Consider the following 22,844-nt stretch of genomic DNA (forward strand, 5'->3'; position numbering starts at 1 on the left):
AATTCAATATGGTTGTATATTTAAGCTGTGAATATTTCAAATTGAAACGCACAATTTCACCGTTAAAAAGTTCAATAATCAAAATTCGCCTTTTAAATTTCACTTAAAAAATTCAACTTGTTATAAAATACAACCTTTAATTTTCGATAGACAATTTTCAGTCCATGTTATTTCGGTTTAAAAATTCGCTTCCACAAATTCAGTGGTTCAAATTCGACTTGAAATTCAAAGTTTCACATCCGGGAATCCCAGGAGAAGCAATAGAGCGCCGATTCCGCCAATGCATGATCTCTACCTGCTGCCTGACCGCTTCACCAGCAGGTGGTGCAAGTCGCTTCTGACGAAGACCAAAGCAAGAAATGCAGATACTTTTTATATGTTTGCAGCACAGTCCACTCATCTGCTCGATTAAGTGAATTTATTTGATCTCATAGATCTCTTATGCATCATCAAGAAAAAAATAATTGTTTCTTGTACTGGCAGCTTAGCTCACCACTATCAGCCCTGGAACGGACATGGAGCACGGGGACAATTCCAGGTGGCCTGGAATCAGTGGACTATTCATACATTTATAATATTAATTTAATTATTTAAATATCCTACCCGATCTACTAGTACTGCCTATCTATAGTAAGAGTTTATGTTTGTATTTGGCTTGCTATTTATACGCATTCATTACTTTTTACGTGCATATGATTACCCCTTGGTATGGTGTGGGTTAAGTCGGTATGTACATAAAAAGTGCACGCAAAACACATGCGTATCATATGCACGCAAAATATAATTTCTGTAGCTCGCCAAATGCAAACATAAAATCGTGCTTTTGATAAGCACGATCTTAAGTCATCAAATAATGGTTTGAGTTTCGAGGATGAGAAAATTGTATGTTACAGTCAATTACTGACTCATACTGTGTTTGAATAAAATAAGCTAATTGCATGAAGCTATTTGAATGACACATGCAATGGTATCTGATTAAATGTGCCAGAAAACAAGACAACAAGTTTTTAAATCATTACATTAGTTACATAACACCATCACATTAAACTTAACATTTAAATTCAAATAAAACATTTTATTTCGGTTTAAAACTAAATAGGAAAAATAGCAATAATTATACATTTTAAACAGACAATAGTAGTAGGCTAACTGAAATAGTAATGAAAACAGATGTAAGAACAAGCCAGGAACAATTTTTCATCAGAACGTAAAATAATCTACAATATAAATAACAGTCTTTTCTTAAAAACGTAATTGTAAAATATTTAGTAAATGTAGGATATAAATGTAACTTAAACAAAGGAATAACTACACCACTTAAAAGAGAAATATCAATGGAAATAATTATGCCTATACTTTTCATCTGAAATCTGAGAACGCAAACAAAATAAAGCCAATTATAACCTATTGTATGAACGAATGAAAAAAAAAACAAACTGAAATACTGCAACAATAAAGACACCTATACCTATTAGTTCTGGTATTATGTGAGAAATACGGGGGGACATGCTAAAATTCTTATTGTGTCATTTTGTGCTTTTTGCATTCATATTTAGGGCTCTTCCGCATTTCTGTAGCCTACGGTTATTAAAAAGGTGTAGGCTATACTAATCATCTGGTCTGAAGATTAAGCAACATTAAGCGTTTTAGCACGGTACACCGGCCGTGATGGCGTGGTCCGTGGACGCTAAAGGGACAGAGTAGGCTAAAGGCACTTAGCAAATCTTGCAAGCTTATAACGTTTTTGTTCCACCATGCCACCATACATGTTGTGGATATTCAGCTAAATGTTTAGCGTAAGTTTAAAGAGGGTAAATTTGATCATTTAACTGAACTGTACACATACATTTTAGACACGTACATTACGTGTTTCTCCAACGTGGTTTCAGTGTATTTCTGTCATTTAAAATGCATAAATTTAACAATATGTTGACTTATTATGTGAGCATATAGATTAAAAATTATTATACCAAATCGTAATTTCGTTTTGATATGTTATAGTATTGGGTAAGCTAATTAAAAAGAAAGGCTATAGCCTAATATAAAAGTATACGAAATACAATGCGCCAAACAGCAACATCTACAGATAGTTGTGTATATTGCCATGGAGCACTCATATTGTTTTCTGACCAGTAATTAAATATATTTTTCACTGCTCGGCCATGCAAACTGACTTGCATTGAGGTGTATGTTAGAGAGGTCCTCATGTGTCCCAGCGGCTTCGGGTCTAAAACGTTGACAAAATATGCCTTGGGCACAGGTCGTGTCCGATATGGCATCGGGTCTCTGGTAATTTATAATGAATGTGCTTTTACCAATCGCCCCGAAAGACACAAATTAATTACATTTTATGGTTAGGTAAACAACAAATATGTGTTACGCCAAACTTTACAAGACATAATTAGGTTAATATACCGTGAGTGATTGACATTTTAGCATTTAATGAACAGACAGCAACTCAAGCAATTGGCGTGTAGTCATACTCGCATGTTCGTGTGTGGCACATTATTGGGAAACGCACACAGCATGCAACAAAAGTTTTTATCTTTGCGCGTATAGATCCATAACGCCGTGAGGTATCTTGCTTGGCTGCAGGCTGCACAAGACGTTTCGGGTCTAGTCGGGTTCTAAAGAAAGTGCTGACTATTTTTATCTGGTCTATTTTATCTGGCCTGCTCAAGAAGTTCGCTTGGCTAAAATATCAGTTTTTCTGTCTCGTATTAACAAACGAACGTTTCCACAATTCCACAACATCCAGCATGTTCTGAGAGTCTCAAATTAAAACAAGATCATGCAAGGAAAATAAAAAGAATGTTTATTGAGATTGCAGCTACTTCATATAAACAGAAGCACATGGGAGAGTACGCGTCAATAAGCTCCTAGTTGAGATCTCAGTTATTTGACCGCTTCAAACACAATACATGTCCTGTAAATGCTGATGATGCATAGTATTTAAGTGAACACGATGTGCTGAAGTAAAAAATAACTTAATTCCTTTGAGCCAGAGCAGGAAACCTAAAATTTCTGATGTTGATGATGCATAAGAAGAGATCTATGAGATCAAATAAATTCACTTAATCGAGCAGATGAGTGGACTGTGCTGCAAACATATAAAAAGTATCTGCATTTCTTGCTTTGGTCTTCGTCAGAAGCGACTTGAACCACCTGCTGGTGAAGCGGTCAGGCAGCAGGTAGAGATCATGCATTAGCGGAATCGGCGCTCTATTGCTTCTCCTGGGATTCCCGGATGTGAAACTTTGAATTTCAAGTCGAATTTGAACCACTGAATTTGTGGAAGCGAATTTTTAAACCGAAATAATATGGACTGAAAATTAAGGGTTGTATTTTATAACAAGATGAATTTTTTAAGTGAAATTTAAAAGGCGAATTTTGATTATTGAACTTTTTAACGGTGAAATTGTGCGTGAAATGTTTCAATTTGAAATATTCACAGCTTAAATATACAACCATATTGAATTGCAGACTCTAAAAATGCAAGCACTGGTAATGCAACAGCTTTATTTTTGATTAGTGGTAATTCAACATGCTTTTTGCTTCAAAGACTAATGGCATTGAAATACTTCCATACTAATGGCATTGAAATACTTCCATACCACGTGCAGTCAAACACATCAGCTGTGACAAAAAGGGGGCGCTAGAAAACCTGTTCAGATGAAGCTCAAAGTGTGTCATATCCTGGCGGAGCAGTGAGCACCATTGAGGGAACAAAGGAGTAGGGGTGAGTATTCGCAACGTCTTGCAAATATGTTATTGTTTTCCGTAAGCAGCATACTATTCATATTATATTACAATATTTTCTGAATGTATTAGTGTAATATAGACGCTTTTTTGATTTTTGCATATAAAATGGTTATCGGAGTTTAGCTAACCAGTTTGCTAATGTTGTTTCGATAACCACGACTTTCGTTTATAAAATAAGAAATGTTAGATGATTTTACCAACATTGAACATAATAAACCGCTATTTAAAGTCACGTTTTCTTACCGAAGTACAAGACTGCATTTGTCTTCCCTCGTTAGATTCGTGTTTTATTGTGATGCTAGTCAGCTAACGTTAGTGTTAGCCTGTTTCATTCATTGATGTTGTGCATGTTAGCATCTCAACCAGCTCTTTTTCATGTCTTTTTAAAGCTTATAGATCGCCAAGAACAACACGTTACCTCACATTTGTGCTAATTATGCTTAACTATTTCAATATATGTTACAATTTCCTAAGTTTCTTCATGACGAAATGTCTTAGCGGCTGTATGCTCACTCGCCTCATTGTGTGCGCCATTATCCGCATCCGGCACGGGGCTGAGATTAATCATATAAACATGGGAATTTCTCATTTTGTTTAACACGCATCCTATAAATATTTATGCAGCTTTTGTTCATACAACACACACTGAGGATTATCCCATATGTAGCAGTTGCTAAACCCAACATTTTTCAAACCGGCGGGTGTGTTTTTCAAGTGAAGGAATAAATAAATGGCCATTAAATGTTTTCGTCATGTTGAGTTAATGAAGTTTAATAGTCTTAGATATTTGAGTAAGCAAAATGAAAGCATGACTAATAAGTGTTTACCCTATTGCAGAACCAAATGATGGGGATAGCCTGATATCCTCAGTCGACAAACAAGATGTCAAGTAAGAATACATTTCAACTAACAGTTAGTTTAGACATCTTAGATTGTTTAAATGACACCCATTTTTTTATTATACTTGCAAAATGGCTATATTAAGCATATTATGCACTTGTTTTATAAATAACTCATAAATCTTTACAATACGTTTGTATTGTTTACATTAGTTAATGCATTGGCTAACATAACACAATACTTGTACAGTATTTATTAATCTTGGTTCATGTTAATTTAAGCATTTACTACTACATTTTAAAAGTAAAAATTCTGCTTCTGTTAACATTAAAGCGATAGTTTACTCCCCCCCCAAAAATCTGTCATCATTTTATTCACCCTCATGTCATTTCAAACCTGTATGACTTACTTTCTTCCACAGAACACAAAAGAAGATATTTTGAAGAATGTTGTACATTGGCCCCCATTCACTTGCATTGGTTTTGTGTCCATACAATAGAAGTGAATGGGTGGGCCAGTGTTGTTCGGTTAGCAACTTTCTTCAAAATATCATCTTTTGTGTTCTGCGGAAGAAAGTCATTTAGGCTTGAAATGATAGTGAGTAAATGATGACAGAATTTTCATTTTTGGGGTGAACTATCACTGTGATGCACAAATTAACTAACATGAACAATTGTATTTGCATTAACAAAGATCAATAATTGCTGAATTAAACTTTTAGACAATGCATTTACTAATGTTAACAAAAGACAACCTTATTATAGTGTTGCCAAATCTTTTATCTAGGTGTGCTTGTCCTAGTATTTGGGTAATACTAGATGTAGAATAACATCTGTAATGGCCTCTAAAGGGTCTTAATTTATGCAAATGTGACGAATAAGCAGGCTTTACTGAAAGTGACACTTGGATTTTTTGCCCAGTGGCTATACCAAGTGGGCCAGGGCAAATTTGTCACAACCTGTTCATTTTTTATCTCCCAGAACGGCCATCCTATGCCCCTCCCCCTGCCCCAGCACCCACAACAGTAAGTATCCACTACATGCCAATCATCCATATGGCCCTTCCCCTCCATCATCCAAACCTATACCTTAGGTTACTTCGAGATGGGAGGAGAGGATTGTGGGAAGGTCACGGTATCACATGGGGTGGCTGTTTTTATGTTAGGAGAGTTGACACATTTGGCTTGTTCGAGTTGACCCATACTAGCCTGCCGACATCTGCCCATTGCAGGTGGGGGAGGAGTAAAAATCCAGCCATCAGGTCGGACACTTTGAGCTTTCCGTAGTGTGCTGCACCTGCGGCAGACCACAAGATTTGGTTGTCTTTATTACTGATAAAGTGAATATGATAGAAATGTTTTTGCACTAAGATAAGTACAATGGGCATCAAAGGTGATATAGAACTTAAATTTGTGTGAGTTCGTGTAACTGAATGTCACAGAATAAACACGTCATATATACACGTGCGCAGTTTAGCCAATAAGAGTAAAGTGTGTCGTCATCAAGGCATTCGCAGCTGCTTTTGAACAACTGCAGCAAATTTCCTAACCAGAATGCATTTTTGTCTGTCTTGGGGTGCCGCATGAAGTCGAACAAGCCTATTTTCACTTCGTTAAAAGGATTTGATTTGACATCAAGCATCGCAAACTGTTCGCAATAAATTTCGCATTGACACGTCGTTCCAATTGTGACTTCGTACGCTTAGACAATTCTTATTTTTTTAAAAGGTAAGGGGAGAAATATTTCCATATCACAGTTTGTTTTGTCCCAGTCACGACAGACACTGTTATTTTGGACAGATTACAGCCCCAGTCCTCAAAATGATCATTAGGAGAGAAGGCAGTATGCTAACACGGCATTTTTGGCTCAAATATTCTATTTCTAAAGCCAGTACAGTTAATGAATCCTATTAGCACCTCATTGAGTCCGGCCCAACACCACCAACCATAGTGCCTGTGGCTGTGCTACGAATGGATGGAGAATAATGCCAGGTTGTGCTGCTATCAAAGATTGCTGCTTTTTGCATGTTTTATGCAAATCATGACAGAAAACAAAACAGGTTTTCCTTTTCATTTTTTTTGTCCCTTCCTTCCTTGTTTGTGTCATTTCTCATTCGTGTTTTGTCTCATTTGTCTCCATCAGCAAATGCCCACCACCCCTGGGTTTGTGGGGTACAACCCATACAGCCATCTGGCCTACAACAACTACAGGCTGGGAGGGAACCCCGGCGGGAACAACAGGGTAATGGTCGGACCGGTGCCAACTAGGGCCGTAGTGACAGCAGAGGGACTAAAACCTTAAACAAGAGGATGCTAAAGCAAACCAGACAGACCTATATTTAAAATAGAGTGAAACGCTCTTACAACTGTACAGATTTAGTAGTTTGTAGAGTGCAGATTTTTGTCAAGTATTTTGGGTAGTCTTGGGTAGTTGTCTAGCTCTCAACTAGTAGTGTTCATGATCCTCGTGTTTCTGTGAAGCAGTCACTCAATCGATTTCTAGTTTTGTGTAATTGGACGGACTCTGCATTGAGTGATTGCTTCTCAGAACCGTTCCCTTCCCCCATTGGCCATCCTATCATTTCATAATGCACGAGAACTAATGCCCGTCTGCTCGCATGGCCCTCATGCCCGTGCCAAACAGCGTAACGCTGCCGCTTGGCTCGCGGCATCATGCGCTGGTGACTTGGCACAGCTTCCTAGCAAGCTCGGGGCGTTTTAGCTTTTGGCTGGTTTTGTACAGACCTCTGCAGAGTCATTATAGGGAACAATCCATTAAAGACAGTTGCTTTGTTTCCAAAATAGCTTAATGCATGGCCTTGTCAGTGTAATGATAATGTGGTGTGTAATTCAGGTACGTCATCTGCTCGATATCCGAAGGAAATCATGCTGTCATTGTTTTCAGTTGTGCTCTCGCCTGCTGTCCCTTCCTCCATAGTGCTCCATTGTGACAGTTTTTTGTGTTTAGTGATGACGTCTTATGAATTTGTGAATCTCTTACACCCCTGGTGGGCTTCTTTTCTTTCTCCCACAGAACTCCTCGGGGATCACCGTTCCTAAGCCGCCCAAACCGCCCGACAAGCCGCTGATGCCCTACATGCGGTATAGCCGGAAGGTAAGCAGGAAGGTAAGACACCCACGGTGTCTGCTTTTACTGCTTGTATTTTGAAACTCTGAGAAGAGTGCTTCTGCAAACAGCTTGAACGCTGGGGCGGACAATGGCCTGACCCCGCTCTTCCTGAGGGTAGACCTCAACATCGCTTCATTGCTTTCATCTCTGTCTGTTGGAAAAAGACTGGGAGGCCAACATCTAATCATCAACTAATGGAATACTTCTGTTTGATCTTTTTGTTTCGTTTCTGCATATTGGCGAGTTTAAGAACCATTGTTTTCTTTCTGTAGTGAGCTAAAATGTTAGATGGATATAAAGCTTTTATTTTGATATTTTAATACATTATGCATCTCGTTCCTCAGTGAAACAGGCATTTGCTTCGTGTTAAAGTGATAGTTCACCCAAAAATGAAAATTGTCATTTAGAGTGCTTTCTCATCTGACTCATTTAGTACGGTTGAATCGCACTAGAGTTCGTTTTACTTCTTGGTGCGGTTCGTTTGGGCAGGTGTGAATGCAGCAATCGCACTCGAGTGCACACCAAAAGCGGACCAAATAAGCGTACCGAGACCTCCTTGAAAAGGTGCATTATGGGATGGAGGACAAGTTGTGTAAACATAGCATGTAAAAATAGCATGGCGGCCTGCGGACAAACTTGAAGTTGTGAGGAGGTGCGGAGCCTCATAGAAATTTAGTCTAATGACCATATTACGTCACAGCTGTCAAAAACTCACAAGAACAGCGCAATATTTTCATTTTTTAGCAAACAAATCAGGGAAAGGGGGTTTAATAGATCTGTGGAATCTGCCGGGTTAAGGTAAAGAAACTCTGCCAGCAGTACATCCAAGTGCAGGATGTACAAGTTCCCCTGGTACGATGACCTCGATAATATATTTGGGACAAAGAGATCGCCATCGCCGCTAACAATGATGCGACTGATGCTAGCACAGTTGACCGGGCTAAAGTTACCACATCTGACACACGATGTTGACGGTGAGTTTATTTAGTTTGAAAAAGCAGTTTAGGAAATACGTTCTCGCCAACGAGTGATGTGGAGGTTGTCACGTCACTGCATTTTGGTTCTTTTCAACTGGTTCGGACCAAAGCAATCATTGTGGTGTGAAAAGGAACCAACACAGCTGAAAAAATGCTGCAATGTATCATTTTTTTAAGTTGGTCAGTACCAAATGAACCGAACTAAAGGTGAGAAAGCGCCCTTAAACTCACGCTCTTGGCATTTAAAACCTGTATGACTTTTTTACGCTGAATGCAAAAAAGATATTTTGAAGAATGTTGGTAACCAAACACCGGCAGTACCCATTCACTTCTACTGTATAGACACAAAACCAATGCAGGTCAATGGGGAACCGGAGTTGATCGGTTGCCAACATTCTTCAAAATATCATCTTTTGTGTTCTGCTGAAAAACTCCTACAGAAGGCGGAATAAATGACAGAATTTTCATTTTTGAGTGTATTGTCCCTTTATGTGTTGCTTTCCCCATACAATGAAAGTCAACCAGAATTGTTAAGATCCATTTATAGTGCTTTTTTTCTTGATAGTCCCTAAATGTTTATTGATTGTACAAGCACTTTGAATATTTGACAGAACATAAATAACATGAGTTAAATTCTGCAAAAGAACATGCATGGTAACTACTAATAGTGAACTTTAAAAATGCTCTCTGCGCATTATATTCAGCTCCACTACACTCATACTTTCATGCTTTCATCTTATGCACAAAGGTAGACATATTATTGGTGCTTATTTTCAACTTTTATTGGAGGCCTCCAGGATCCCGCACTGGTTTCTGTTGACTCTGAAATGACACCTGTTTCTCTCGTAGGTTTGGGACCAAGTTAAAGCTTCCAATCCTGACCTGAAGTTATGGGAGATTGGAAAGATCATCGGTGGTATGTGGAGGGACCTCACTGATGAGGAAAAACAGGACTATTTAAACGAATACGAAGCCGAGAAGGTATGTTGCTTCCAATAAAGACAGCTTCTCCTTTTTCAATTGAGATTTACTTAAACACGTTTCATAAAAATCTTACGTGAGCACTAAGCAATTTCTCTACCCACAGATTGAGTATAATGACTCTCTGAAGGCCTACCACAACTCTCCAGCCTACCTGGCATACGTCAACGCCAAGAACCGTGCAGAAGCTGCCCTAGAGGAGGAAAGCAGGCAGAGGCAGTCACGACTAGACAAAGGCGAGCCCTATATGAGCATCCAACCTGCTGAGGACCCTGATGGTGAGATTGGCGTTTTATCACAAGTGAATGGGTACAGTCAGTGTTGGGTGTAACTAGTTACTAAGTAATTAGTTACTGTAATTTAATTACTTTCCCCTTGAACAGTAAAGTAAGGGATTACTCTTATTTTTCTGTAATTTAATTAGTTACTTCTGATGTAATTAAACTAAATACTTTGTGTAATATGTGTGTGCAATAGTGGAATTGACATCAAAATTCCGAGTCTAACTTTAAAATCTGTGCTTTAATGTATAATTCTCACATTTGTAATACTTTGGTCAGTTAATAAGAGTACTTTATGTAGTTTAATATTATTTGATTGAATGATTTAAATAAGCCCTTTCATGTCTATCCTTAAATCACTTAACTAATCAAGGTTGATGTAGGATATAGAAAGTAATTAGTAATAAGTAACTAAATAGTTTTTGGAGAGAGTAATTTGTACAGTAATCTAATTACACTATTGAATATGTAATTAGTAACTAGTAATTAATTACTTATTCAGAGTAACTTACCCAACACTGGGTACAATATAGTGTCATTCTTCACAGTATTGTTCAGCTGCGGACTCAGGGGTTGAGAGAGATTGCACCTAATCTTTTAGTTAATTTTTGTTAAACTGTAAGTCTATAAAAATAAGTGTCCCAAACTCAGCCGCTGTGTATGTTGTGTAGACTATGACGACGGGTTCTCCATGAAGCATATAGCAGCGGCTCGTTTCCAGAGGAACCACCGGCTGATCAGCGACATCCTGAGTGAAGTTGTGGTGCCAGATGTTCGCTCAGTGGTGACCACCGCTCGCATGCAGGTCCTCAAACGCCAAGTCCAGTCCCTCATGGTTCACCAGGTAGACACATTAACCGACACGCATGAGCATTAGGGATGCACCGAAATGAAAATTCTTTTTTCACTATTGCACAAACTGAATGGTCAAAATGTGCTTTTTATATTTTGTCTTGCTTTTCAATACACTACAATATAACTTAAAATGAAATTCAGCAAAACAAGTGTGCTAAAATAAAACAAAAACTTGAGCCCTCTCCCTTCTTGAATAGCATATATTTGGCCTATAACTGACTACTGAAAGAATGTACTGTACTCTGTACCCCTACACTACTTCATTAAAAAGTGTCATTCAACCTTTTAAGCTAAAAATATGAATAAACAAAAACTGTTGGATTATTATAGGCTACACTCCAAAATTATTTAAAGAAAAAAACCGTCCATGCAAGCAATTCTGACTGACAACCATTTCAGTTCACGTCTCTCCTCCAAACTCCGCCCACAAAAGGTGACTGTCACTGTTCTCTCAGAAGGTGCAATCGTGAGTCATGACAGAACATACTTTGAAAAGTTGTTTAGTACAGGGGACTGAGTGCACGCGACCACTGTATGATGTCAAAGGATGTCGCGAGCGGCGGGGCTACTGTCAGACAGCCCGCTCCAGTCTGAAGTACACAAGTTACCGACCAATACAGACGCTTTCATTCAGAAATTCCTCTTCTCGTCTCTTCTCTCTCTCTCTCTCTCTCTCTCTCTCTCTCTCTCTCTCTCTTCTCTCTCTCTCTCCTCTCTCTCTCTCTCTCTCTCCTCTCTCCTCTCTCTCTCTCTCTCTCTCTCTCTCTCTCTTCTCTCCTCTCTCTCTCTCCTCTCTCTCTCTCTCTCTCTCTCTCTCTCTCTCTCTCTCTCTCTCTCTCCTTCATCTTCTGCGCTGTTGCTGCTTGATCATTATCCACACGTTCATGCTGTTTTTGCCATTTTCGGTTGCCGAACATTCGGTGCATCCCTAATGACCATAAAGCCCTAGGACTGTTTCACGCTTTTTATGGTCGTGTCTTTATTTTGTGTCATTCTAGAGAAAGCTAGAAGCAGAGCTTCTTCAAATCGAGGACAGGCATCAGGATAAGAAGAGACGGTTCCTGGAGAGCACAGACTCATTCAACAATGAGCTGAAACGGGTGTGAAATTCGGTTTTGTTGTAAACTAATAGCCTTCCTGTTTAGACTAAGCTTGAATGGCAAATGCACCGTCAGTAACTGATGTACGGTTTGTGTGCGTTTGTATAGCTGTGCAGTCAGAAGGTGGAGGTGGACATGGAGAAGCTGGCAGCTGAGATGGCTGCTGCAGAGGAGGCAGCTCGCCGGAGAGCAGAGGAGCGAGAGAAGGAAGCAGCGGAGCAGGTGGAGAGAGCTTCTCAAGAAGATCAGCAGGCAGGCAGTGCCCAGGCCGATGCCAGCGCAGAACAGACTTCCTCCACCGAGACCAAGGATGGAGAAGACAAGCCCACACCTATGGATACGGGTCAGTTTTATCCTTTTAAATGGTCTAAAGATTGAAATATGTTTGAATATGTTTTGGTCTTAACTGACCAATGTGGTGTCTTCTCTGCAGATGAGAATCCTGCTGAAGCATCTGAAGGACCTCAGGAGGCAGAGCAGGGTGCCTCTGCCACACCTGTAGAGAAAGCGGCCCAACTCGAGCCTGCAGAGGGCGCCACAGATGAGGGCACCAGCGACAGCACTGCTCCGTCTGAGAGCAGCTCTGGACCCCCAGCAGAACCTCCAGCCTCTGACAACACCCCTGAGGAGAGGCTGTCTACGCAGTCACAATAAACCCACCCACTTGCATCTCCTGTTCAACATTTACCAAGTCAATGTCTGCTAGGGTTTGTCATTTAATCCTATGGCCTGGTAGTAGAGCGAGCGAAAAGAATGGAAAGATGTAATGAAAGAATAGCAGTACTCATCACATGAGCTGTGCATTCTCTATATCCATTCATTGTTGTGACAGACAGATGCCCCTGCTTTACTGATCTGACAAGCTGGCTGCAAGTTACTATTTGAGTAAAATGTAATGCTTGCATCTTACAGACAATGGCTGGTGAATGATAAAAGGTTATTTGCTATTCCGGTTTTATGTAACTGTGGTTATATTACGTTCTACCTTTTTGTTTCATCTTTTGACAGTTTAGTATGTGGGATGTAGTGATTGACTTTTCAGCCTAGTTCCTCCCCTGCTTTTCTTTTTTACTTCAAATGAAGCCATGCAAGCATTCATGTTTTCACACAGGTTTACCATGGAGAGCACAGTGGAATTGATTCTGCTGTTAGCTTCTGTGGTGTTACATTAAGACTTTGGGTTATACAATGTGTTTTTGTATTGCTGCAAGGTATTTCCTCAATAAAGTGATTTCTATGTCTGTTTTACATTTTGTGTGTTTTTATTAATTGTAGTTTGAACAATTTTCAAGTCATTGACAGCTCCTCAAGAATGGTAAACCTTAATTCGCTCTTCCAATCTAATTTGAATCTGATATAATCCCCCGCATCACAAATGAAAGATTTGATTGTTGTTGTTGATTTACATTTGAATTTGCACATTGCTTCTGTCTTACATTGAGTAGTATTGAACCTTTTTAAAAAATCATTAAAAGATGATTAAAACACTACAAAAACAGAAAATCAGCGCCTTTTGGAAAATGTATAGTTTTTCATGTGATGTTCATCTGCCAGAAAGAAACCCAAGTGCATTAAGGATGTGATCGTCCTATATATATATATATATATATATATATATATAGGCATCTCCATAGCAACCATAAGAAAAGAACCTTTTCCATTTAGCTCGAGAGTAGTCTATGGGGACACGAGAACAAGCACTAGATCAGATTTTTGGACATATTTCGGAGTTTTGTATGCATCATTTTAATAAAGTCTGCATTAAACAAAAAGCAAGTGCAGTGACATTCTATTGTAGGAAAATCAAACTAGAAAAACAGCTTTTCTACAGTATGTTGTGCATATTTTAATGCAGACGTTCTAACAGTAGAGGGCAGAATTTAACCTTTTTAAGTCTGGCTATTGACGTTCTCCGTTGCGTTGACCAAACACAAAATATAAATTTAAAAACATTATAGATTTTACAAATATATATATATGTTTATATATAATGCAATATTATATTATACAAGTATATTATAGGGAAATTACATGCACAATAGGTTTCTACAGTTGTGTTCTGAGGAACCTCTCTGTCACACAACCTCACAAAGAGGTTGTAGGTGTGTGTGCATGTGTGGGCAACTGCCAACAAGAAGCGTAGTGCTTTGTGGGTGTAGAGCAAAGTTGCTCTGTTTGCTGTCAGACAGTGGGCATCTCTACCCGTAACAGGTGATCTCTGTGCACTTAACACAGTATCGCTCTCAATCCTGCAAAACTATGAAATCTTAGGTAGCATTTGTGTCCATTTTACATGCTGATGTGCACTTTACAGTCTCACTCCTCTAACACAGGAAAATGCAGAAGTGTCAACGAAGAGGAAATGCATTTAACATGGACACAACATTCACAATGGCTCTAGATACAAAACTGACAGATAAGCATGCAGGCAACACCATGGCTGTAAAGACTTTTATCAGCAACAGATATGAATTTAACACAAACGCTTGGACAGTTTTATAGTAAATGCTGTAAAAAATTGTCAAAGTCTGGTGTCAAAGTCTGAAACCATAAACTTTGACGTGTTTTCTAGAGATGAGATGAATTCACTTGACACGTTTACATGTTGATGTATTTCCTATTTAAACAGTAAGATCTCATACCTTTTTAATAGCCAAAATAAAGGGATAGTTCACCCAAAAATGAAAATTCTGCCATCATAATATGGGGTTCCATTTGTGCCAAAAATGTGTCGACTGCTTTATGCCTTGTACTATACATTTGTCTTTGTCTACGGTCATTGCCTACTTGTTCAGGTAAATCAGTGTTGACGTGTATGTTGTCTGTTGAAGTCATCTTAATATGTCATCCTGCCATCTCTTTCACTGTTGTCCTTATTGTCGTTTGGTTCTGTCAACTTTACTATCATTCTGTCCTGTTATCCTTGCTGTCGTCCTGTCTGTCGTCCTTGCGGTCGTCCGTTCTGTCGTCTGTGCTGTCATCCTGTCTGTCGTCCGTGCTGTCATCCTGTCTGTCGTCCTTGCTGTCGTCCGTGCTGTCATCCTGTCTGTCTTCCGTGCTGTCGTCCTGTCTGTCGTCCGTGCTGTCATCCGTTCTGTCGTCCGTGCTGTCGTCCTTGCTGTCAACCCTGTATGACTTTCTTCTGCAGAACACAAAAGAAGATATTTTGAAAAATGTTGGTAACCGAACAACGGCAGTGCACATTCACATCTATTGTATGCACACAAAACCAATGCATGTCAATGGGTACTGCTGTTGTTCGGTAACCAATATTATTTAAAATGTCTTTTGTGTTATTAATATTTTTGATCAGACTTCCAAGAAGGGAAAGCTCTAAATTCTCGCAGTCCTGGCCTAATGGTTAGAGAGTCGGACTCGTGACCAGAAGGTTGCCGGTTGGATTCCCAGGGCCGGCGGGTAACGACTGAGGTGCCCTTGAGCAAGGCACCTTACCCCTACTAGCTCCCCGGGTGCTGCAGTGATAGCTGCCCACTGCTCCGGGTGTACGTGTGTTCACCACTTGCTGTGCGTGTGTTCACTACTCTCTGGATGGGTTAAAAGCAGAGGTCACATTTCGGGTATGGGTCACCATATCTGACAAATAGGTCACTTTCACTTCACTTCACTTAAATGTTGCTATGTAACAGGGTTTAAGAGTACACTAGCACACGAGGTAAAACACAAAAGTCTTTTATTTTATGAGCTATGTAGCTCATGCATTTGTTTATGTATGTATTTTGTGTGTTCAAATGTCCCAGAATTACTAGTATTTCCCACCCACAACTTCCCAAACTATTGACATGCACTAGCTACGAGGTTGCATCTCTAAAGTCTAGTGTACTTATTTATCAAAAGGGTTAAACATCAGATCTGAGTATAGCAGTTTGGCAAGAAGTACTATATGAATCACACTATATGATCAACAGAGACATATGAAAACATCAGCCCAGCAAGTTCAGACTCCCTGCTGAGACTCACACCAATCTCTTTCTGTAAGTGCATGGTGCCATTGTGTTTCTTAGACGCTGGATGTCCTCGCCTCCTACTCAGTGCGTCACAGAACGGGAATGAAACAACTCGAGTGAATAGAGTCAGCTGGGACACAGAACGAAAATTTATGTAACACAGCTTAGGCGTCATTTTAGGTGATAACCACCCAAAATAACTTTGCTCTCTGTGCAGCTTCAGGCTTTGGGGACATCACCTGTAGACGCACGACAGCATTGCGAGACATTTTGATGCATTCTGTAAAGAATGTAACCAACCAACTTTATTATATTTTACATATTCATAACTTGCCCTATAGACAAAAAATCAAAGACAAAAAGCAGCAGAATAAACGTAAACGATTATTTTCCATATCCTTTAACATAGCTATTGGTATGAAGTCAGTGATTGGCTGATTGACAGTTGCTTGTCACGTACATCCGTTGTTTTCATTAGCATATTTGTTTCATAATCTACATGGAATCGTTTCCTATTGTCTTTCCTTCATGCTTTAAAGAGCTTTCACGTAAATGTAAGTGAACTGACACAATCTCTATCAGCTCTGCTCGCCAAAAGTAAATGAGTGGGAGGGGGGAGGAGTCCCACGACGTCACGTTAGAGTGCGTGCAAATGTGTGCGCGTGGTTGTGTGTGTGAGAGAAGCCGGCGCGTAAGGAGGACACTTGGGCGGAGAGGGACGCCGAGCGTAGAGGCTGACAGTTCATCGCAATCTGAAGCTTTGCGCTACATGGTCGAACTCCTTACAACTCACTCCGGCGTATAGGTTTGCGAAAACTTGAGAATGGCTGACCCGGCGCAATCCAACAGCGATGGAGAGGAGGGAAGCGCGCCCATGAGGGGTTTCGCCCGGCAAGGTGCCCTGAGACAGAAAAACGTTCACGAAGTGAAGAATCATAAGTTTATCGCCCGCTTCTTCAAGCAACCTACTTTCTGTAGCCACTGCACGGACTTTATCTGGTAAGCGAGAGTTTTAACGACAGTTTATTGCCTGTTGAAGCGAACCTGTTACTGTTACTGTCACTGTTAAAGCGATTGTCATTTAATGTCTTTTCATAAAGAGCTCGTTTGGTCACGTGCGCACGATAACGATTTAAAGAAGTGTTACATGTTTACAATTTCTTTAATATGACTCAACAAGCAATTGCCAGTAAATGAAAAATTACACTAGATGTTTATTTTGTACATATTTTAACACTGTGTTTTGCAAATCAGAGCGCGCTCATTTGATTATATTTGACAATATACGTGAACGCTACGCTCTCTTATAACGGCCAAAATGCTTTCTTTCTTGGTGGCTTTTTGGGTTTTAGTAAATCGGTGCACACCTCACCCGAAGTAATGAATGTTATGTAAATGTCAAAACAAGTGTGTAAGCAATGGATAATGAATTTCATTGTGACTCAAAATTAGGACTGGAATCTGTGAGTCATGTAGATGAGACAGGTCAAACAAGTAGCTTATTGTTTTATTGTAAGCATGTGAAGTGTCAATGTTCTAAAAACTGCTTTTTTCTTTTAGGGGATTTGGGAAACAAGGATTTCAGTGTCAAGGTAGGAATTTACAATTCATTGCATATTTCAAAACATCCCAGCAAGTGTACAGTATGCCTGTTGCAGTCATATCTTGATATTTTTTTCAGATGTGGTGCTTTAGGAAGCACAGGAACATAAACGTAGCAAAATTATTAGAACAATTAATAAAAAGATCATAGAACCCTTTGTTATGCGTATCGGTAAAATAAGCGTTCAACATCATTTCAATTGCCAGTAAGCACACATCTCATTCTGTTACATGAAATTGGAGAATATAACATCTTGTATACCTCTGAATGTCTTGAAAAAGTGTTAAGATAAGATGATGCTCCCTGCTGTTCGGATTTGTTTGATATCCTCACTGCAGGTGTTCAGGTGTCTAACTGCCAAATTTCTGAGGGACCCCTTTCAAATAGTTCTCAAGTATGAACAGGTTTTCATTTCCTGTGTGGAATCATGTTGAAGATGTTTAGGGATTATTCAAACAGATTTTTCAGCATTCTTATGAAGAACATATCAGGTTAGATTTAGCTTTATTGTAATTGTGTAAAAGCGCAAATTGTACTAAATAAAGAAATGGTATATAAAAGCATCTGATAAATGATTAAAGTAAGGTGAATGCATTAAGCTGTGCGTAAAAGAAATGTGTAATGTGCACCTGGCATTTTTTGCGCCTTTTGTGTGAATGATCAACATCAGGACAATTGAGCACATCTCTGCACAAGTGGAAATGATGCCGGAAAAGTGATTTTTAATTTGTGTTCCCTCCTTACGCACTAAAGGCACTAGATGTTCTTTAAGGTGACTGCAATTACTGGTCACAGCAGGTCAATGGCTCGCTCTACGCTGCAGTGCGTCTTCATTTTTCCACCACAGGCTTTGGTACTAGCTCTAATTACAGGTGCACAGATGACTTTGTTCTCCCTACTTTGATTCTCACTCTTTTAGTCATTGTCTCTATTCCTACTCCCTCTAAACTTGTTGAAGCTCTCCTTTGATTTGTGAGAGCAGCTCTGTATCTGGTGTGCTGGACCCCTCTGGTGCTTGGCGAGAAATTCTTCCGCACACGCTTAGACATGCTGGAATCTGAGGGTCTTTGCTGGAAAATGTAGCCAGTTCTGCCTACAGAAGGTTGTGTTCAACAGAAGCGGCGTTCTGTTGAACACAATGTATCAACTGTAATAAGGGGCTGATTCTCAGAACTCTGCCAAATGAATACATGTAATGTAAATGTAAACTTGCATAAATGTCAGAATAGTTATGAGAAGTACTTTAGACAAAAATGATTTTTTTATCATCTACTCAAAGTCACGGCACAAATTATTTGATCATTTTAAGATACCTTAATGCACACAGTTGGCTGGCTGTTTTATTTCCATACAATGAGAGTGGACGGTGATCAGACATTACAAAAATAAAATAAAATAATCTTTTTGAATCTTATGCTTAGTAATGAAATGGCAGAAATTTAGGTTAAATGGTCTTTCCATCCACTTATTCTCAAATCCTCATGGTTATGTTGTTTCAACGCATTCACTATACAAACAGAAGCTAATGCAGTTTGTTTGCACTTTACTCATGGTTTTGAGTGTACTTCATTTATCGCAGTTTGATAACCAAGACCTTGCGGAATTTGTCATAAACATGCCAGGAGATCTGCGGTGGAATGCAGTTTTTTCAGTGAATAGTATAGCATGAATTGTGCAGGCTGCTTTTATGATCCCTGTCCTAAGCATGACAGCAACTGGTCCCATCCACTTTCATTATATGGAAAACAGCAGCCTATGTTTCACTAGATAAATCCTTACTTTTTTCATCCACAAAACAAACATTGTTTAGGCAAAATTAGAATGATGAGATGAAAACAGAATGGTGGGTGAACTATCTTTATGCCTACATGACAGTAGCCTTTAGCTTATACTATCGAATCTTGCATTAGACTTTAGTTACTTTTTACATTTACTTCTAAATGAAAGAGAGTGTCACACACACAATGTAATGTTTCTTCCTATAAAGTAGTTTATTCCCCATTCATGGTCTGTTGCCGCATATTAATTACAGACTGAGTCCTCCAGAGGAACCTGCGGTTAAGTGCCGTGCTCAAGGGCAGTACAGTCGTGTAACTCGCTCCACAGTTCTTGGGTCACCCTGAAGTGGGATTAGAGCATCAACCTTGACGTGTTGCTCATTCATTAGACAATCCAGGAGAATTAATTCATAATTACATTAATTATCTGCTGAAAATACAGGAACTGCAGCTTTAGGGTGTTCACATGTGCCATCTTTGGTTCGATTAAAACGAACTCTGGTGCGATTGCTCTGTTAGTGTGGTTTATTTGTGTAAGGGTGAACAATGCCACCCGAACCCTGATGCGCACCAAACAAGGCCAGTCTGAATGCTGAGTGAACCAGGACTAAATTAATTTTTTTCTTTTTTGGTCCGGCCGAAAAGAACCAAAAAAACCAAAAGAACCGAATCACAAATATGAACGCACCCTTAATCTAGAGTCTAACATGCTACTTACTATACTGCTGATCTTCACTGTTGAAGCCACAAATAAATATTACCAGCAGTGAAGGGCAACAGATAGCAAGTTTAACCACTCTCCCACCAGCTCGCACTTCTATTATTAGTGTGTTTTCAAAAAAGAGAAAGTAAATGAGAGAAGGTTTAGGAAGGTTATGGAAAAGCATCCCAGCTGTGAGCTGGTCCTTCCTTAATCATCAGTGTGTGGGAAACAGTGAGTAAATAATACAAGAGGATTTCCTCTTTCTGTCAGCTTGACGGTGAGCCAGCTGCTTAGGAGCCTCTCCTGCCTCCTCAGTCCTAATTGCAAAATTACGAGTTTCATGAAGAGCTGGTGTAACGCTGCAGCTGGATAGACGGAGGAGATGAGAGAGCGGGAGAAAACGAAAGATTAAAAATTTGACAAGTGGTCAGAAAGAAAGAGTAGAAAGAGAACAGGAAGTTGAAAAAGTGAAGAATGTGTCTTGAACAGAGTGCACCGAAGTGTTTGAAACTTTGCATAATATGATCAGTGAATGTTTCAGAGTAAAGAATTGAAGTTTAGAGACATATTTGCCTGTATTTTGCTTTTATTCTATTCTTTTTTAATGATCCAAGACCTGGAGTTTAGGTCAGAATTCAAAGTATATTTTTAAGGTCAGGCTCAAGTATACAGCTGCAGAAAAAAAATGTGTTTAGGTAAAATGATCATTTTTGTTCAATGCTGTGAACTACTATCAGTATTTCTCCCAAATTTCAAATAAAAATCTATATGTATTTATTTGCAGAAAATGAAAACTGGGAAACGGAAAAGATGCTCTATATTTTTTCAGACCTCAAATACTGCAAAGAAAACAAGTTCATATTCACTTTTAAGCAACACAACAGTCATTTGTACATTTATTTAGGAAAAGTTATCCAGTTAAACTGGATTTTTATCACATATGTGTCTTATCATGCTGTCAGTCTTTCAAATTGCTGTTGAATGACTATATGACCTGATTTTGTTGAAATTCAACAGACATTGGACTGGAATGGCCACAACTAGAAATGGTGAAGAAATCTAGAAATGGTCTACAAATCTCTTAATTTTTTCCATGGCTGTATATTTTTAAAGGTTTGCCCATTAATGCATGTTTTGATAATTCATGGTCCTTTCTAAATATTGAAAGCTTCATTCCCCATTCATCAAAGATCCAGTACCTTCTTCAAATATTTTGTCTTGGTTTCTACAGATATACAGTTTGGAATGGCTTGTTGTGAGTGGTTAAACGATGACAGAATTTGGAAGGCATCCTCCTTAAACTCGACTAATGACATATTGTTAACCCAGACGTCCAGAGAGCTCCTCTGACAGACATTTTCCTTATTTATATGCCTGAAATCATCAAAGCCCCCCTTGATGAGTTCACATCTCACCACTCACCTTCTGCCTAAATGCTTGGATAACTGAAACCGACTAAAATTGCATTGATATATTTGTAATACAGGGGGGTGTCTCACACCTCGCTCTGATCCTCTGCGAAGGCAGAACAGATCCACATTTGAAAGTGTGGGCCGTTTAAAGCTTCTATAAATAGCATAAGTGTTCCGTGGAACGGTGCTTTGGGGGGGAGTTATGTGTGGGTGTGCGGGCGATCTGTGAACGGTATTTGAAACGCAGAACATAGTTAAGCGATCATCAGAGATCATTGCATGAGATGAACTACGTCATCGCCCTGTTCTTGCGAGAATAATTCATGTGTTTGCTCCATTTTAGCAGCTTTGAAATGGGGTGATGTAGGACGTAGCCTCATTTTGAGAGGAAAACTATAAATGATCAATGGCAACATAAGGCTTTGCTTTTTTCCTTGTGGAATGAGTCTGTGGATATTTCATTAAAATATGACCTTTGTCTATAATGTTTGCCCTCTTTGGTGAAATAAAAATAGGAAATTAGATGTTTTTGACACATTGTATATGTACAGATCTATGGACAATAATTTGCTCTTAAAAGAATTTCAGCAAACATTTGTCAGATTTTGGATCTCTTGAGAATCCTAGGATCTATAGGGAGAATTATGTAAGAAGCATGAGGCTCCATTTGCTCTCGATTCGATCTCATTTCAGCTGAGAAATCAATGAGATCTCACTGGTGTTTTTTTCTGAGAGTATGTGAGCGACAGCCTGGAAATGCACCGCATGTGTGGATGTGTACACATCTGGAGGAATGAGTGTCATTGCTCAGCGGGAGCCCATCTCCTCCTAAAGCCCATGGAGTACACCTGCAGCTCTGATGCAATCTGCTCATTTACAGCTTGGGTTATGTGTGTGGGGAGGTGGAGGTAATTAGCATAGAGTAGGAGGTGATTAATGAATGCGACTTCAGAGATGCCCCTGTCTGCACACCGGGCTGCCCCGTGTCACACATGAGCAGGTGTGAACATCCGCTTTGTCATAAAGAGATTTAAACTGGGAGTATGTACAGTGTTAAAAATAAAGGTTCTTCAGGTGTTCTTTATAACTTTAAGGTTCAGAAAGAACACTTTCTATTCATCTTAGAACTTTGTTTTGCTATATAATGCTTTTGAGTTGGTTTGTAGGTCTATAAACATTAAAAAGTTCTTGATGTTACAATTATGTCTTTGTTTAAAACTAGAAAGTATGAGTTTCTGGGTTTATTAAAGAATATAGCAGGTATTTTGGGTTATCTGGTTAGATAGGCTTTAAAACCCTGTATGGTTTTAACATAAATTGTCTAATGTTAAAGTGATAATTCACCCAAAAATAAATTTTGTCATCATTTACTCACCCTCTTGTCATTTCAAACCTGTATGACTTTCTTTCTTTTGCAGAACACAAAAGAAGATATTTTGAAGAATGTCGGTAACAGAAC

The 22,844-nt window shown here is 39.2% G+C and overlaps 2 protein-coding genes across 6 annotated transcripts in view; both read left to right on the forward strand.

The window, feature by feature from the left end:
• Positions 1-3,657: 3,657 nt before the first annotated feature.
• On the forward strand, positions 3,658-13,172 carry smarce1 (SWI/SNF related, matrix associated, actin dependent regulator of chromatin, subfamily e, member 1). Of its 4 annotated transcripts, none has more exons than XM_057346699.1 (11): positions 3,658-3,739; positions 4,600-4,651; positions 5,583-5,626; positions 6,744-6,842; positions 7,635-7,727; positions 9,557-9,688; positions 9,795-9,966; positions 10,641-10,813; positions 11,823-11,924; positions 12,033-12,267; positions 12,358-13,172. In XM_057346699.1, the coding sequence occupies exons 2-11, from the start codon at positions 4,645-4,647 to the stop codon at positions 12,576-12,578; spliced, it is 1,278 nt and encodes a 425-aa protein (XP_057202682.1). In that variant the 5' UTR covers positions 3,658-3,739; positions 4,600-4,644; the 3' UTR covers positions 12,579-13,172. The 4 variants fall into 4 exon arrangements, with proteins under 4 accessions (XP_057202682.1, XP_057202683.1, XP_057202684.1 ...); XM_057346700.1 differs by having other exon boundaries at positions 7,635-7,715; XM_057346701.1 differs by lacking the exon at positions 6,744-6,842.
• A 3,370-nt stretch (positions 13,173-16,542) lies between these two features.
• The window catches only part of prkcbb (protein kinase C, beta b), a 105,728-nt gene continuing 99,426 nt past the window's right edge, over positions 16,543-22,844 (forward strand). For both annotated transcript variants that reach the window (XM_057345021.1, XM_057345020.1), the window contains exons 1-2: positions 16,543-16,888; positions 17,450-17,481. In XM_057345021.1, the coding sequence (XP_057201004.1) occupies positions 16,713-16,888; positions 17,450-17,481 (208 nt within the window). In that variant the 5' untranslated portion in view covers positions 16,543-16,712. The remainder of the gene's footprint in view (positions 16,889-17,449; positions 17,482-22,844) is intronic.

Source organism: Triplophysa rosa, linkage group LG11 (genome assembly GCF_024868665.1).
Source record: "Triplophysa rosa linkage group LG11, Trosa_1v2, whole genome shotgun sequence".
In the NCBI taxonomy this organism is placed as follows: Eukaryota; Metazoa; Chordata; class Actinopteri; order Cypriniformes; family Nemacheilidae; genus Triplophysa; species Triplophysa rosa.